This window comes from Sander lucioperca, chromosome 7 (genome assembly GCF_008315115.2).
Source record: "Sander lucioperca isolate FBNREF2018 chromosome 7, SLUC_FBN_1.2, whole genome shotgun sequence".
Lineage (NCBI taxonomy): Eukaryota > Metazoa > Chordata > Actinopteri > Perciformes > Percidae > Sander > Sander lucioperca.
In genome coordinates this window covers 31,692,040-31,709,901 of record NC_050179.1, presented here as the reverse complement: position 1 = coordinate 31,709,901, position 17,862 = coordinate 31,692,040, and the positions used below count along the sequence as shown (strand labels likewise).

At 41.9% G+C, this 17,862-nt stretch overlaps 1 protein-coding gene and 1 long non-coding RNA gene across 5 annotated transcripts in view; one reads left to right on the top strand and one right to left on the bottom strand.

Annotated features, from left to right (window-relative positions):
- Positions 1–17,433, bottom strand: part of LOC118495447 — a 19,151-nt gene extending 1,718 nt beyond the window's left edge. Inside the window, exons 1-2 of the long non-coding RNA XR_004897874.1 lie at positions 17,418–17,433; positions 17,075–17,077 (exon numbers count right to left, since the gene is read on the bottom strand). This is a non-coding gene — a long non-coding RNA (uncharacterized LOC118495447). The remainder of the gene's footprint in view (positions 1–17,074; positions 17,078–17,417) is intronic.
- nf1a (neurofibromin 1a) overlaps positions 1–17,862 on the top strand; it is a 296,381-nt gene that overhangs the window by 26,885 nt on the left and 251,634 nt on the right. For all 4 annotated transcript variants that reach the window (XR_004897871.1, XM_036003223.1, XM_036003224.1 and 1 more), the window contains exon 4: positions 15,442–15,632. Coding sequence is in view for 3 of the 4 variants with exons in the window: in XM_036003223.1 (XP_035859116.1) it covers positions 15,442–15,632 (191 nt within the window). In the remaining variant the exon portion in view is untranslated. The remainder of the gene's footprint in view (positions 1–15,441; positions 15,633–17,862) is intronic.

The window sequence follows — 17,862 nt, the reverse complement described above, 5'->3', positions numbered from 1 at the left end:
TGTCTTCTTGCTCCGCTTATAACTCCCACAAGACCATCCGTTCGTACCAGTTTTTTCCCTGGTGTCTGCATCCTAAACGAGGTACCGTCTGCACGCGTCATCTTGTTTTACATTATTTATTATATTAGCCTAGAGGTAGCCTATGTGTGGCTGTGATGAGCAACATCATATGATAGAGATTGTTCATCTGTCCCAGACAATAACTTTTCTGAGGAAAACAATACAGGATTCCCAAACTGTCAGTGCGTCATGACGAGGAGAGCTCCTTTGTGATCAAAGGGGGTGAAAGTAGTGAATTTGATAAGCTATGATTGCCACAGCATCTAATGCGTGCGTGTGTGTGTGTGTGTAAAATTTTGTTAGTTGTTAAAATTTGGAGGATAGAAAGTTCAAGAACAAAAACACTAGGTCATGATCCTGCTAAAGAATTATGGCCCCAATGTGTCTATATTGTGTATCCACCATAGACTGTAAAAATTGTGTACGTAGCAGCACTGACCTCAGTTATTGGTTTGTGGACTGCCGTTTTGAAGCCTTGAGTTTGGCAATTGGACATCACCATCCAACCCTATTTTTTTGCTATACTTTAAAATACATATTCACAGCTTCACAGCGCATACTTGGTATTTAATAAGCCTATATGAAAAATAGTAAAGCAGTAAATATTTTAACAGCTGACAGGATTAACAATCAATTGTAGTTTATGTAGCAGATTCAATTTTATTTATAGTATCAAATCATAACAAGAGTTATCTCAAGACACTTTACAGATAGAGTAGGTCTAGACCACACACTATAATATACAAAGCCCAACCCCAACAATTCCAGTAATTCCCCCAAGAGCAAGCATTTAGTGGCGAGGAAAAACTCCCTTTTAGGAAGGAACCTCAGGAGAAATATGATCTCTTTTCTTAGTTCTTGTCAGAACACGCGCTGCAGCATTCTGGATCAGCTGGAGAGCTTGAACATTCTGATAGTAAGGAATTACAATAGTCCATCCTGGAAGTAACAAATGCATGGACTAGTTTTTCCAGCATCGTTTTGAGACAGGATGTTCCTAATTTTGGCAAAGTTACGAAGGTGAAAAAAGGCTGTTCTTGAGGTTTGTTTTAAGTGGGCGTTAAAGGATATATCCTGATCAAAAACAACTCCTAGATTTCTGACAGTAGTGCTGGAGGCCAGGGCAATACCATCCAGAGTAGCTATATCTTTAGATAATGAGGTTCGGAGGTGTTTAGGGCCCAGCACAATCACTTTAGTTTTGTCTGAGTTTACCATCAGAAAATTGTAGGTCATCCATGATTTTATATCTTTGATGCATGCTTGAAGTTTAGCTAACTGACTGGTTTCATCTGGCTTAATTGATAGGTATAATTGGGTGTCATCAATGAAAGATAATTGAGTGTTTCCTAATAATATTGCCTAGAGGAAGCATATATAAGGTGAATAGAATTGGTCCAAGCACTGAGCCTTGTGGAACGCCATGGCTAACCTTAGCGTGCCTGGATGATTCTTCATTAACATTAACAAATTGAGATCGATTAGATAAATAGGACTTAAACCAGCTTAGTGCAATTCCTTTAATGCCAACTAAGTGTTCCAGTCTCTGTAACAGGATGGTATGGTGAATAGTGTCAAATGCAGTACTGCACTAAGATCTAGTAAGACAAGTCCGGAGACAAGTTCTTTGTCTGAAGCAGTTAGAAGTAGGGCTGAACAATTAATCGCATTTGCAATAATATCGCGATATGTTAAAACGCGATTTCCTAATCGCAAAGGCTGTGATTTGGTCACGTGACTTGCGAGAGCATATCAGTCTGCACTCCGCAGAGCAAGCATCAACTTGGCACGCTAACGCTACGCCCTACCATCATCTAAATACTACTAAATGTGGTAAAGCCACATATTTGTTTTTATATTTCTGCAATCTGCACTTTAGTTTGTGTGATTTGTTTCTGACTTTCATATGAATCACAATTTTCTTCAGTTAAATGACAACAAAACTGAAGTTATTGTCTTTGGCCCCTCAAAATCCAAAACTGCCATCCCTGCTGACCTTGGTCCCCTTGCCCCCTATGTTAAATCCCATACACGTAACTTGGGTGTTATTTTCGACTCCCATCTTAACCTGGAGAAACAAATATCATCTGTTGTAAAGACTAGTTTTTACCAATTAAGAATAATTTCCAAACTCAAGTCTGTTCTGTCAAACAATGATCTGGAAAAAGTCATCCATGCCTTCATAACCTCCCGCCTAGACTATTGTAACTCTCTCTACTTTGGTCTCCCTCTGACTCTGGTGGCACAGCTTCAGATGGTTGAAAATGCAGCAGCTAGGCTGCTCACGAACACAAAAAAGCGTGAACACATTAAACCTGTCCTAGCCTCCTTGCACTGGCTTCCAGTCCAGTCTAGGATACAATTTAAAATACTGTTGATGGTTTTTAAATCTCTTCACGCCCTGGCCCCCAGCTACATAGCAGATATCATTCATCCCCATGTAGCTCACAGGTCCCTCAGATCCTCCAGCCAAGGCCTCCTACATGTCCCACGGTCCCAGCTTAAGCAAAAAGGTGACAGAGCTTTTTCTGTTGCTGGCCCTCAGCTGTGGAACCGACTGCCACCAGACATCAGAAGTGCCCCTTCAATTGTGATATTCAAAGCCAGGCTCAAAACTCACCTTTTTACATTGGCCTTCCCGGCATCTTAATTGTCTTATCCTGCTATGTTTGTAAATAAGTGTTTGTCTTTTGATGTCGTTTTAGCCTAAATCACTGATTTGTAAGTGTATTTTATTTTTATTTTATGACCCTGTGGCTAATGCGCTATGTACAGCACTTTGGTCAGCGCAAGCTGTTTTTAAATGTGCTATAGAAATAAACTTTACTTATTTACTTACTATGAATGTTTATACCAGGCTTGGTCAGTGCTCAATATACTACTGTGATTGAAGTAGTTAAATAAAAGATGTCATTCATATAAATTCATGCATCACTTTATTTCATCATCACATACAGACACATTTGTTTAATCTATCTAATCGTGTGTTGTTCATACTATACAATGATTTATTTTGTCTTTTTTGAATAATACAGAAGACAAAGAGCTTAAAAAATCGCATATTAAATCGCAATATTGGTGAAAAAAATCGCAATTAGATTATTTTCAAAAATTGTTCAGCCCTAGCTAGAAATTCGTTCGATCCTGACTGAAAGTCCTCAAATAAACTATTGCTACGTAGAAAGTCACATAACTGATTAGCGACTACCTTCTCAAGGATCTTGGAGAGAAAGGGGAGATTAGATATAGGTCTATAGTTGGCTAAGACCTCAGGATCGAGGGTGGGTTTTTTCAGAAGAGTTTTTATCACAGCTACTTTAAATGACTGTGGTACATAACCTGTTAATAAAGACATTGATTATATCTAGTAATGAAGTGTTAACCATGGGTAACGCTTCTTTAGGTAGCTTCGTTGGGATGGGGTCTAAGAGACAGGTAGATGGCTTAGCTGAAGAGACCTTTAACATTAATTGTTGAAGGTCTATAGGATAAAAGCAGTCTAAGTATATGTCAGGTCTTGTCGTAATTTCTAGTAGTCCTGCGTTTAAAGGTGAACCGTTAGGAGTTGAGGGCAAGAGGTGGTGAATTTTATCTCTAATTGTTATAATTTTATCATTGAAGAAGCTCATAAAGTCATCACTACTCAGAGCTATAGGAATAGATGGCTCAATAGAGCTGTGACTCTCTGTCTCAGCCTGGCTACAGTGCTGAAAAGAAACCTTGGGTTGTTATTTTCTTCTATTAGTGATGAGTAATAGTCTGATCTGGCATTTCTAAGGGCCTTCCTATATGTTTTCAGACTGTCTTGCCAATCTAAACGAAATTCTTCCACTTTGGTGGAACGCCATTTACTTTCAAGTTTTCGTGAGGTTTGTTTTAATTTGCGAGTTATACCAAGGTGCTAGTTTCCTTTGCTTCATCATCTTCTTTTTGAGGGGACCAACAGAGTCTAAAGTAGTCCGTAGCGAGGCCGTAGCATCGTCTACAAAATTATCAATTTGGGAGGGGCTAAAGTTAACATAAGAGTCCTCTGTTATATTAAGGAACGCCATTGAATTAAATGCTGTTGGAATATCTTCCTTAAATTTAGCTATAGCACTATCAGATAGGCATCTAGCGTAGAAGCTTTTATCTAATTTTGTATAGTCGGGTAGTAGGAATTCAAAAGTTATTAGAGAATGGTCTGATAATAAAGGATTCTGCGGAAATACTATTAAATCTTCAATTTTGATGCCATATGCCAGCACAAGGTTGAGGGTGTGGTTGAAACAGTGAGTGGCCCTGCACACACTGACTGAAACCAATTGAATCTAGTAGTGAGTTGAAAGCAATACGTCCACATAGATATTAAAATCACCTACAATAAGTACTTTGTCTGATTTAAACTCAGAATATGGCCCTGGAGCTCGGTAAACAACAACAAATATAATTGGCTGTAGTGTTTTCCATGTTGGATGTTGAAGATTAAGAACAAGGCTTTCAAACGAGTTATAATTTAGTTTAGGTTTAGGATTAATTAACAGGCTTGAATCAAACATGGCTGCAACTCCCCCTCCTCAGCCTGAGCCTCTAGGAATTTGAGTATTAATATGACTGGGAGGAGTGGATTCATTTAGACTAACATATTCTTCATGACACAGCCATGTTTCAGTAAGACAGAATAGATCAATTTTATTATCTGATATCAAATTGTTTACTAGTACTGCTTTAGAAGACAGATCTAATATTTAATAGTCCACATCTAATTTTCCTATTCTGTTCTATCATTGCAGCGGTAGTTTTAATTCCAATTAGGTTGTTAAGTATAGCGCCTCTTTTGTTTTACTTTTGATTTAACTGATCTGAGTCGGGGGACAGACACCGTGGTTATGGGACTATGAGTGGGCGACTGCTCCAACGGAAGCACAGAGAAGCGCGTAGCACTGCACCTCTGATTACTGATTTCAACCTTGGGTTGTCATGGTTTATGACCGATAATAGACTCGGTCAGATTTCTTGATATGAGAGCAGCTCCGTTCAGAGTGAGATGAATGCCGTCTCTCTTAATCAGACCAGGCTTTCCCCAGAACGCCCTCCAGTTATCTATGTAGCCCACATTATTAGCTACTCCGACAACCAGCGGTGGAAGGATGACACATGTCATCGCTGTACATGTCATCGCTGATCAGGTTTGGCAGGGCTCCAGAGAAAACTACTGAGTCTGACATTGTCTTTGCATATGCACAGAGTGACTCAACATTAATTTTAGTGATCTCTGATTTGCGTAATCCGGTATCATTACCACCTAGGTGAAGTATGATCTTACTGTATTTACGGTTATTTTTAGCCAGCAGCTTTAGATAGGATTCTACATCGCTTGCTCTGGCCTCAGGGACGCACACGACTGCAGCCGCTGGAGCCGCCAACTTCACGTTCCGCAGTATAGAGCTCCCAATAACCAGAGTTGGCTTCTCAGGGTGTATCACTGAGTGGGGAGAAACTGTTAGAAAGGCTAAAATGTTGGTAGTTAGCCATAGGCTCTGGTTTAGCGCGACCGCCGCCATGTGCACTCCCCGGTTTAGAGCTAGAGCTACGCTTCCTTCGGACAGTCACCCACCGGCTCGGGGCCTGCCGGGGGACTGCTAACAGAAGCTACAGTATGTTGGTCCACACCAGTTAAGGAGTGCTGGCTAGCTACAGAAGCATATTTTGATTGATTGATTTTGATTCCATGGTGCGGAGCCGTTCCTCAAACTCACTAAGCCTCGCCTCCAGAGCAGCGAATACACTACATTTATTAAGATAAGATAGACTTTATTAATCCCACACTGGGGAAATTCCTGTGCTACAGCAGCTCAAAAAAAAATTTACACACATTAGGATAACACAAGTACACATTAATTAGACATAGGAGAAAAAATATACATAAACTATAGGAAATGGAAAAATAGAATAGAATTAGTTATAATAATAGTAATAAAACAACCGTATTTACACAATAAACAACCTTATATAAACAGACAGTATATAAACACAGATATACAGACGAGTAAGGTGCGAATGAATAGAGTTGACATATTGCACAGTTGGAGGTGACACAGAGTAATAAATAGATAAATGTGCATAGTGTCCAGTGATGGCTCATATTGCAGAAACAGCTAGCAGTGCTACATTATGATGTTGCATTAAAGAGTCTGACTGCTGCTGGAATGAAGGACCTGCGGTAGCACTCCTTCTTGCAGTGAGGGTGCAGCAGTCTGCTGCTGAAGGAGCTGCTCAGGGAACTCACAGTCTCATGTAGGGGGCGAGAGGTGTTGCCCATGATTGATGCCAGCCTGGCTAACATCCTCCTCTCCCCCACCTCCTCTATGGTGTCCAGAGGGCAGACCAGAACAGAGCTAACCCTCTTCACCAGTTTGTTTAGCCTTTTCCTGTCCCTCTCTGTGCTCCCAGCTCCCCAGCAGGCTACTGCATAATTAAAGACAAAGATTGCAGACGCAACCATAGAGTCATAAAATGTTTTTAACAGAGCCCTGCACACACCAAAGGACCTCAGCCTCCTCAGCAAGTGGAGACGGCTGAGGATATTTGTATGTCTCCACCATTACATCTCGATGTCGACACCCTGGATGTTCCCGTAGTACCAGGCGGCTTCCAACGAAAGTCAACCACCATCTCCTTTGTCTTGCTGGCGTTGATGTGAAGGTGGTTTGACTCACACCAGTGTATACACGGTGAAGAGAAACGGGGCGAGCACTGTACCCTGTGGTGCTCCTGTGCTGCTCATCACCACTGTTAAGGAGAGTTCAGTTTTAGAGGTTGATTGCCATCGGTCAGAATGCATAGGAAAAGCCACAGAGAAGTTCAATCCATTCAATGAAGATTTATTCAATAAAGGTGGTGAGGCAAATGATAATGGATAACATAACAGGATAGAACAGAACACAGACACAGACAGACACACATGGGTTGGAGGATCAGCTGCCGCCCCATGTGAAGGTGTAGAAAAGAATGACTGAGAGGGAGTGCAGTCTTTAAATAAGGAGTGACCAGGTGAACTCAATCAGGTAATTAGGGTGGAAACAAAAGCCAATCAGTTGTGAAAACAGGGGAAGAAAGTGTAGAAAGCAAGTGTCAAAAATAAGATAAAAATAGGAATCTTTAGTACAGCCGCCCCCAGATTTCTAGTAAGAAATGTGATTACAGATCAAACTAAATTAACCGTCATCAGGTAGGCTAGGAAGGGGGATTAGATGAACTACAGGTCTGACATAGGTCTTGTCTTTCACTGTAACTGCAGCTGTCCTAATGTGGCCATCTTTGCTTGGTAGGAGGCGGGTAACCTTTCCTACAGGCCAAAGAGCTCTTGGTAGCTGGGAGTCAACAATCATCACAATGGAGTTTAATTGCAGATCTGGTTTGTCCTGCTGCCATTTGTGCCGTGTTTGAAGTGATGGTAGATAGGATTTGATGTAGTGTTTCCAGAAATGGTCAGACAATATTTGGGCATGGCGCCAACGCCGTCTACTGAGAAGATCCGAGTCTGGGTAGGACACTAGAGGGAGTGCTGCATCATGTCGTCCCATGATGAGAAGGTTGGGGGTGACTGGATCAACGTCTGCGATATCTGAAGACACATAGCCGAGTAGTTTCGAATTAAGGATGCCTTCAATTTCAATTAACACTGTTCTCGGAACCTCTTCAGTGACCATTTGTGCACCAATGGTCGTCCTGAGAGCACTCTTTACCGAGTGTACTTCCCGTTCCCAGACGCCACCGAAGTGGGGTGCGTGTGGAGGATTGAAATGGAATTGGATTTTTCTCGTTGCCAGTACTGACTGGAGAGTGGGAGAAAGGTTATGTAAAGCGTCCTGTAATTCTTTGTTTCCTCCTCTGAAGTTGGTTCCTTGATCACATAGGATCTCGTTTGGTTTTCCTCTCCGAGAAGTGAATCGTTGGAGGGCCATGAGGAAGGAGTCTGTATCCATATGATTGAGGAGGTCAAGATGGACACATTGTGTTGTGAGGCATTTGAATATTATTCCCCATCTTTTCTCAGATCGGCGGCCGATCTTGACATTATATGGTCCAAAACAATCTGTTCCTGTTGAGTAGAAGGGAGGTTTAAATAACCTGAGACGAGCAGCAGGTAAATCGGCCATCTTTGGGAAGATTGGTTTCGCTCTCTAGAAAGCTGGATACACTCTTTGGAAAGCTGGATACATTCTTCGAGACAGCAGGATACGTTCTTTGGAAAGCTGGATACGTGTAACAAGCTTCTTCTGTGCTGTGAACCTCTTCAGGGGTCAGCTTGGCCACATAACCAGCCTTCTCAAGTTTTGAAATTTGATCACAGTATGATATGGCTTTCTGTGGATCCTTGGATAATCGAGATTCAGTGTTACGAAGTCGTGACATCACTGCAGAATGAGGAATGTTCAGAAGAGGAGAATTGGCTAGCCTAAGGAGGGGAGTGGCATAGCGTTCAACTCCACTGACTTGAACCCTTTCTGTGACCTGTTCAAGATGCTTCAGGGCTTGTTGGTCTTGCCTTGATCTGATGACTGCTTTCTCACTGTGTACAGGTAGAGTGTCAAGTTTCCAAAGTTTTTCAACATGGTAGTGCAACTCATCTGCAGGGGAACTGAAGGATGTAAACAGACATTGGACAGGCACAGATGTATCTTGTGGTTGAAAGTCTTTGATAGGGCCTTAAAGTGTCCATCCTAGACAGGTTTTGACCGCTGCTGGTGACCCAGAAGGGCCTAGTCTGACTGGAGTAACAGGAGTGATTTAAGTGGATGTGATCTGAGCCTATAAGCAGCAGTGGTGATGCTTTATTAATGGATGGTAATGGAATGCCTTGGAGATGCTTGTATTTCCTTTGAAGAGAAAGCACAGGGTAGGTGTGATCCGAGAGTGTTAACTGGCTTGTAGTAAAGGCATGATTCATGGTGAAAGTCTTCTCAGGGTATGCAACAGGAGAGAGCTGAAAACGTACAGATGAGCCATGGAGAGTTTCAACATCTTGGCGAACAGTTCTGAGCGATAGCTTTTCAGCTTTACCTTTCAGGTGGAGATGCTGAGCAGCTGACTGCAGAAGAATGGTACGCTGAGAACCATCATCAAGGACAGCATAAGTTTCCAAGGTTTTCTTCCCATTTTTAAGAAGCACTTTTACAACTTTCAGGAGTACACCATTACAATCACTCGGTCGGTCCAGATGTAATGTCCTCACAACAGAAGTAGAGGGATTGTTGGATCTTTGATTCATCTCACACAGTATTTGTAGATGTCTTCCTTTGCAGGTGGCACAGAACCTCTGCAGGTCACACTTTGCGGCTTGGTGGGTGCGAGCACAGCGCCAACAGCGTTTATTTTCCTTTATTCAGTTTACTTTTTGAGCTTTTGTCTTATCTGTGAACTCAGAACATCTGCTGATATGATGTTCACATGATCGGCAGTAAGCACAGGTTGCTCTCGACTTTGGAAGGATTTCTGGAGTTGGTGTGGATTCATTGGGTTTGTGTGCCCCATGCAGAATTGTGATTGGAGCAGGTATGAACTTACGGGGATGTCTTTGCTCATTGAAGAAGGAAATCTCTTTTCTGGGTTGACACCGAGCTTCAGATTGCAACCAAGATGAGAACACAAGCAAGTCATACTTCATGATACCTTGGTTTCTGTAGACATGCCGTTTAAAGCGACTGGAGTGTTCTGCAGGCAGCTTTTCAAGTAGACGATCCACATGAGAGCCACAGAGAAGTTCTGCATGTCCTTGATCTTCCATCGTGCTAAGTAGACCAACAAGTGCTTGTACACGAAGAGCAAATTTATCAAGAACATGACCATCACCTACTCTGATAGGAGGGAGATCCATGATGTTCCTGAGCTCCTTCAGTGCTAGTTGTCTAGGTTGCCCATAACGTTCATCAAGAGCATTGATGGCTTGTGTGTATGGGTCAGAAGCATAGGAAAAGGCAAGAGCTAGTCGTTTGGCTTGGTCCACTTTGAGATGATCCAGGAGAACATGATATTTGAAATGCTCTGTTTCATTAGGGTTGAGTAAATTACTGAGTGCCGTCCGTAACATCCTGTACTGCATTTCATCCTCTCGAGTAAGGTCTGGGAAAGAAGGACCCTCAAGCTTGTATACATGTGTTCTGCCTGTAGGGGGTACCAAAGGTCTCCGTTCGTGGTGACTCTGAGATGTAGAAGACTGATGCCTTAAAGGGGAATGCTGCCTCTGCTGGGGGGAGAAGGAAACAAGAGGCTGAGCTTCATGTTGACTTTGTAGGTTAACTTCTATTGGTGCTGCAGGAAAACTGGAAAATGGCAGCTCTCTTAATAGGATTGGTCCAGGTGGACCAGCTGAAGGAATTGCATTATCAAGGTTTGGAAAGTCAGGTAAATAGGGCAGGCTCGAAGAAACTGCAACAGGATGATGTCTGATCACTGGTGGACAGGAGGAAGAGCCATATTGCAATTCAACACTTGGAAATCCAGCAGCTTGCTGTTGTGCTTGAGAAACTGTTGTTGGGAGACGCCTTGAGTGTCTGCTCCCTGTAGACAACTCAGGCCTGGATGAACAGGAGGAATCAGGAGTAGACGATCTTTCCATCATATGCTGAATACCTCTCATTGTCACTAAAATTTCCTTCATGATTTCAACATGATCAGTAGGCACCGGAGGATCATTCATTTCATCTTGCCCTTTACCGTCATTCTGTGGCCCATGTGTGTCTGTTGTATGATGTGGACATGCTGTCTGGCAAGCAGCAGCTTTCACTCCAGGATATTGGACTTCATAATCTTCTAGATAAGCAGGAGGTTGAGTTTTCAGAACGTCGAGGAGTCTCATCTAGTAGCTTTGCATCCATGACAGTAGTCTGTTCTGGCTCGAAGGACCATGTTAAGGAGGGTTCAGTTTTAGAGGTTGATTGCCATCGTCATGGGGCATCGGTCAGAATGCATAGGAAAAGCCACAGAGAAGTTCAGTCCATTCAATGAAGATTTATTCAATAAAGGTGGTGAGGCAAATGATAATGGATAACATAACAGGATAGAACAGAACACAGACACAGACAGACACACATGGGTTGGAGGATCAGCTGCCGCCCCATGTGAAGGTGTAGAAAAGAATGACTGAGAGGGAGTGCAGTCTTTAAATAAGGAGTGACCAGGTGAACTCAATCAGGTAATTAGGGTGGAACCAAAAGCCAATCAGTTGTGAAAACAGGGGAGGAAAGGAAGTGAGGTAAGTGTAGAAAGCAAGTGTCAAAAATAAGATAAAAATAGGAATCTTTAGTACAACACATTAGACACACAGTCCTGGAGCCTCACATACTGTGGTCTGTCAGTGAGGTAATTGATGGTCCATGCAGACAGGTGGGGGGTCAACTCCAGCTCCCAATAGCTTCCCCCAGAGCAGTGATGGTTGAATTATATTGAAAGCACTGGAGAAATCAAAAAACATGACCCTCACAGTGCTCCCATTGTTCTCCAGATGTGACAGTGATCTGTGTGATAGATAGATAATGGCATCCTCCACCCCTATGCCTGGTTGGTAAGCGAACTGTAGGGGGTCCAGTTCTGAGCTCACCAGGGTTCTCAGGTGTTGCAATACAATCCTCTCCAAGGTCTTCATCAGGTGAGAAGTTAAGGCCACCGGTCAGATTGGGCTCCCTGGGATGCGCAGTTTTAGGAACTGGAACCACACACAAAGTCTTCCACAGGACTGGAACTCGCTCCAGACTCAGGCTCAGGTTGAAGATGTGCAGGATGACCTCACTGAGCTGATCTGCATACTCTTTAAGGAGTCTGGAGCAGATTCCATCTGGGCCCGGGGCTTTCCTTGCCTCGATCTTTTTTAGCTCCTTCTTCACCTGATTGACTGTCAGAGAGAGACTGCTAGAGGGAGGTGTAGGTGCACCCTGGAGAGAAGGATGAGGCAGGGGTGTGAAACATCCCTGAATGAAGAATCATAAGCAGTGGACAGGTGTGAAGTGTGGGATGCTGATGTCTCAGAAGCCCTGGGGGATGAGGTGGTCCGCAGTGGCCAGAGAGGAAAAGATTGAGTCACTGACAGGTCTGAAGTCTGGTTGGAGGGTAGAGGAGAGGGGGTAATATCTATTCAGTCCCCTCCAGACCTCCCTTGTGTTGTTTTGTTGCGTACCTCCAACTTCTTCCTGTAGCTGTCTTTTCCTTTCCTTATCTCCCTCTATGTGGTTTTTGAACCCTCCTCAGCTCTTCTTTGTCCCCAAATTTAAAAAGTCTTTTCTTTTCATTCAGCAGGGCTTTAAGCCCAGACTCGTTTGGACAAATCGGCCCAAACAATGCAAAACGTGTGCGTTTGCATCAAAAAGCGTCTCCATGTGGATGGCTCCTAAAGTCTGCGGAGATGAGGAAGAAAGACTCTGGGTGTGATGTCTGCAGCTGTGACACAACTGTGTGAAGGAGCTCACATGCAGCTGAAGCAATGGCCGAAGGGGGGATGTAGACCGTTATCGCAATGATGTGCGAAAGCTCCCTCGGGATGTAACATGGTATGCTAGCCACTAGCAACTCAATGTCTTTAGTGCAGCACTGCTCCTTAACACTGATGTGCCCGGGGTTACACCATCTGTCATTCACAAACATCGCTATTCACACTCCTTTGCTCTCCTGTCCGCTCTCACAAGTTGAAAGCCATCCAGTGTGACCAGTGAGTCCGTACTGAGTTCATTCAGCCACGTCTCCATGAAGCACATGATGCTAGACTCCCGGTATTCCTTTTGCAGCCTGGTTAGCGCCGTTAGCTCTTCCATCTTATTGGGGAGAGATCTTACGTTCCCCATACTTTTCCCCTCTCTGCGTTTAAGTCCATCTCTGCATCCCCTCCTTCTTCTCCTAATTAGTTCTTCAGGGATCTCCGGTCTTTCAGTAGGATGAATCCTAGTGTTCTTCAGTGCTAACAGCTGTTCCGGAGTGTAAACAATGGAGCCGCTAGTCGACCACAACTTGAAATTTAGAGGAAGCATCATGCATGCATTACTAATATCGTTCACTTTAGCCTGGATTGATAGTATTATATGAATACAATGGTGTCATGTCAGTCAACCAGTGTATTTAACTACCTAATTTCCCTCTCCAAAATCACTTCAGAAGAGTAGTCACAGCGCTTACTTGCTTTGCTGTTTGTAAAGCAAACAAAGAACAAAGTTCAACAAAGAATGGTTCACATTAGAAAAGTTTTCTTTGTAGATGCACTCGCCTACAAAATCACCCCAGTAGTCGAGAATTATTATTTCCAAATAGAGCTATTTGTCATCTTGTAAAAAATTTTTAAAAATCTTTTTTTTTCTTTTTTCATATCACCATATATATTTCAGGAAAAAACAATCGTGCAGGCTTACTTTGTAGAATTTATTTTTTTACTTCAAATATGTGCAACCTAAGTAAAATTATAATTGAATATACTCTTTTCTGTAATTTCTGTATTGAGTTTGTCATTATTTGGCTTAAGATTTCTATTTCTTTCTATATACCTTGCCACTAAGCTTTATGCAAATTATTGCGTAATGACGTCACAAATATGCAAATGAGCGTCATCTAGCTACTTTTAGCGACTTTTGGAGCTAGTGCTAGCTACTTTCATTAGAAAAGAGTTGGCAACACTGTGCTGGTGGTCTTGCTGTGGAATTAACTGTATTAACAAACTGAAATGCTCCCTGAACGTCATTTATCAGAGTTTGGTTGTTACCCCTGTCCATGGCAGTCTCCTCCACTCCATATCTTTATAACGGAGCTAACCGGAGCTAACCGCTAACAGAGCTAATCGTTGCTAACTGAGCCTTCAGTTCTCATTCTCTGTGCCTGAATCCATGTATTTATGGACTTGAGCCCGAATAAAAAAACAAGATTTTATTAAGTTGGATGTAAAACTTTTAAACTACAACTCAGAGGTGTTTGAATAACAGAAATCTTCAGATGAGATCTTAATGAATGCAACAAGGACATGTATAGTAGCCTGCAAAACAGTGTGTTTACGATCCCCAAAACACGGATTAAAACACTTAAAAAAATGAACAATGATCTAACAAAAAAAAATAAAAAAATAACTAACTTTAAGTCTTATATGATTTAACAGGAATCAGGGGGAGACAGTGTTGAGATTTTTAATAACATGTATTAAGGTTACATATAATAGCCTATTTGGGTGCCGGGTATTCAGGTATTTTATCTGCTAAAACATTTGACAAACCAACCAGATTTAATTGACAAAGCACATCATGGCTACACTTCATACGAATTTTTTTTTTATCATCTTTTAGTCTGATATGTTTATTATATAAATATTTATTTATTTCAAAATTATCTGTTAATGTAATGTAGCCTAGTCATTGTTTTCAATAAATAGTTCATAAACCTTCGTTTGACTAGTTTTTACTGAACCCAGCCATCACGCGCCGCGTCGTCTCGTCCTGCACCAACCACCACCACCACAAGTAAATTCTCAACCTGTGAGAAACACTGATCGCTCTTCTCTATGTCCATTACAGTTGGTTTATAGTTAAGTCATTTTGAGACAAGAACAAAAGTGCAGTGATTCAACCAACAAAAGGAGATTTGACTTGGGGTCCTCTGGACTGATGATTGGAATCATTGGGGGCAACCCCAATAGTTCCCTGCTGCCAATATACCTTGTAAGAAGTTAAGATGAAGATTACCTTGATTTAAAATATTTTTTGATACAGCATAGTATTGCGATATTTTCTGTGGCAATAATGTATCGATAAACTGTCTGCTTGACAATCCCATTTTGCAGCAATACAATTGAAGTGAGTTGAACAAATAGAAATGTATCTTTTTAGATAATAGATGTTGACAAAGTTTTCCTTTAGGGGCATAATTTGAAGTTGGAAAAAGGGTAATAAATTGCAATATGTCGGCATATGTTTAAAATCGCAATAATATTGTAACAATATTACAATAATTATCGTGATAATGTTGTATCATGGTGCCTCTGGTGATTCCCACCCCCAATTTAGAAGGGTAGTTAAACAATTGGCTGATAGCAAAACACTGAATTTTATAATAACATTAACAAAGAAATTGTATTTTTGGTGACGTCTGGCTGACACCTGTTCACTGAGTAAGCCCAGTGTTGTTATTTTAGGTGTTTGTGATGTAGGATTTAAATGGACACCTGACAGCCAGTTTATTTTTGAGGCCATGGTTTGAAATACAATTACATACTGTGTGTGTCACATTGCTTCAGTGGGCCTTTCAGTGACAAAAAATGACCTGTTCTTTGGGTTCTGACCTATAGCCCCCTCAGTTTCAACATGGAGGATCACATCAATGAAATAGACTAAGGCCTTTTTCCTGACTGTCTTTCTCCTCTCTGTCCTCCCTCCTTAGCAATCCAAGGACTGCTTACGTCTGGATGAGACCATGCTGGTCAAACAGCTGCTTCCAGAGATCTGCCATTTCATCCATACGTACCGTGAGGGTCACCAGCACGCTGCTGAGCTCCGGGCCTCAGCTTCAGCTGTCCTTTTCTCTCTGAGCTGCAACAACTTCAACGCCGTCTTTAGCCGCATCTCCACCAGGTAGCTCACTTACCCAGTTTGTCATAAGGCCAGGTTGCTAGAATAGCATGTCAGGGTACCCGTGGGGTCCTAAGTAGGGATGTCCCGATCAGCTTTTTTGACCCCCCGATCCGATTTTTTAAATATTGAATATCTGCCGATACCGAGTCCCGATCCGATACTTATTATTTGCTCAGATAATAGAGCTGCACACCGTTTTTTTGTTTACAAAAATAACTAAGTAAACAAAGTAACTAAAATATGTCTTAAGCTTAATACATGTAACTTAGTGCAGCAAATTAGTCTTTTCTCTCAACACCAAAACAGTTCTCTTTAGGATCCCAGCAAACCCCCAACAAAAAAAAAAAATACAGTTTCAAGTTCCCCCCTCGACAACAAAAACTAAACTTAGTGACGCCTCTTGCGCATAATAGTCAATCTTTGATAAATCTAAACTTAGTGACGCATCTTGCGCTTAATAGTCAATCTTTGATAAAACTAAACTTAGTGACACATCTTGCGCTTAATGGTCAATCAATGATAAAACTAAACTTAGTGATGCCTCTTGCACTTAATAGTCAATCTTTGATTTTCTTCTTGTGTTTACCGATGTCGGCTCCAGGGAATAACAGCCTGTAAACGTGGTTTCTTGGTGGAATCACAAAGGAAGTTTGGAGAATTGGAGTAATCCGTTTCTCTAAAAAAGGATGACTAAGAGACTTTTTTTACTTGTTGCCAAGGGCTGGCAAGCTACCAGATACTCTGGACAGACACTGGTTAGTGGCCGCGCCCATGTTGGTTTGAAAGTGCTGGCATCCAGGCATTCTGGCGGTGCGTCTGTTGTGCAGAGTGTGTATGATTAAAAGCGGTGATCACTACAAACTTATGTACATGATCGGAGTAAGGTAATTGGGGTGAATGCTGCATTAAAATAAAAAATGCCAAAATCGGCGCGTTAAAAAAACATTGAATTTAATATTTTCAAAAGAAGGCCTTACAAGTATTGAATTTTGGGGCGCCCAGATAGCTCAGTTGGTAGAGCGGGTGCTCATATATAGAGGTTTACTCCTCGACGCAGCGGGCCCGGGTTCGACTCCGACCTGCGGCCCTTTGCTACGTGTCATCCCCACCACCCCTTTCATGTCTTCAGCTGTCGTGTCAAATAAAGGCCTAAAATGCCCAAAAAATAATCTAAAAAAAAGAAAAAGTATTGAATTTGGTCAGAAACGCTGTTCTATACATAGTGTCTTGTAAAAGTAAAAGGGGTGCACTTCAACAAATGCATATTGGCCTTGTAACACGTTTGCTGGGTCTGGCAGGAACATTAAATTGGAACTGTTTTTGATCTGTTTCTGTGATCAACAGTAGCACACTGAATTTACCAAGTATTGTGCCGTGTTGACACATATAACCTTACGTTATAGACAACAACAAAATTAACTATTTAACTATGTAATGCAAACCAACTAAACACATTTCCCGACATTTTGATATATATTTTTTTGTTATATATTTTGATTTGTTATGCATAGGGCTGCACAATTAATCAAATTTTAATCACAATCAAGATTTTGCCAACGATCAAATTCACGTGATCAAGCGATATTTAAAATGCTTCATTCCGTTCATAGTACGCTATGTATCAAAGTTTTTTTTTTTTTTTTTTCCAAAGCTCCATAAACCACTCTCTGATCACGTGCCTCCATGAGCCAATCAGAGTTGTTGCCTGCAGTTTAGTTTAGATGTTGACAGTCACAGAGGACAATTCCACAACAGATAGCAGTCATAAGTCGTCACGAGGTTTACCAGTTTACCAGTAAACACAACATTTTGTCCCGTCTGTGTTGTTTTTCAGACAACAGCAGTGACCAGTGCTAGTTTGAGTCTTTTAGCTCATAGCTTTAGCGGCATACTGTTGTACGTCCCGCCGTTGGAATCCTACAGTGAAATACAGTCACACTACACCGTTTAGCTGTCAGCATTTTAGCCGTGTTTAATCCAGTTACTACTGTAGCTAACGGTAGGGTAACGTTAGCTGCTGTGTAACGTGTTATTAGTGTTTACTATCGTGACATGCAGCGATGTTTCTGTTGCCTGTAACGTCTGTTTTGGAGCATCCGAGCGCAACGCAGACATTTAAGTGGGACAGCAATCCGTGTTGCTATTTCGTCCGGTAGATACCGGGCACCGGTGCCCTATTGGCACCAGATTTTAACATGCGCCGTTAACGTGAACATACAATTGCGTTGCC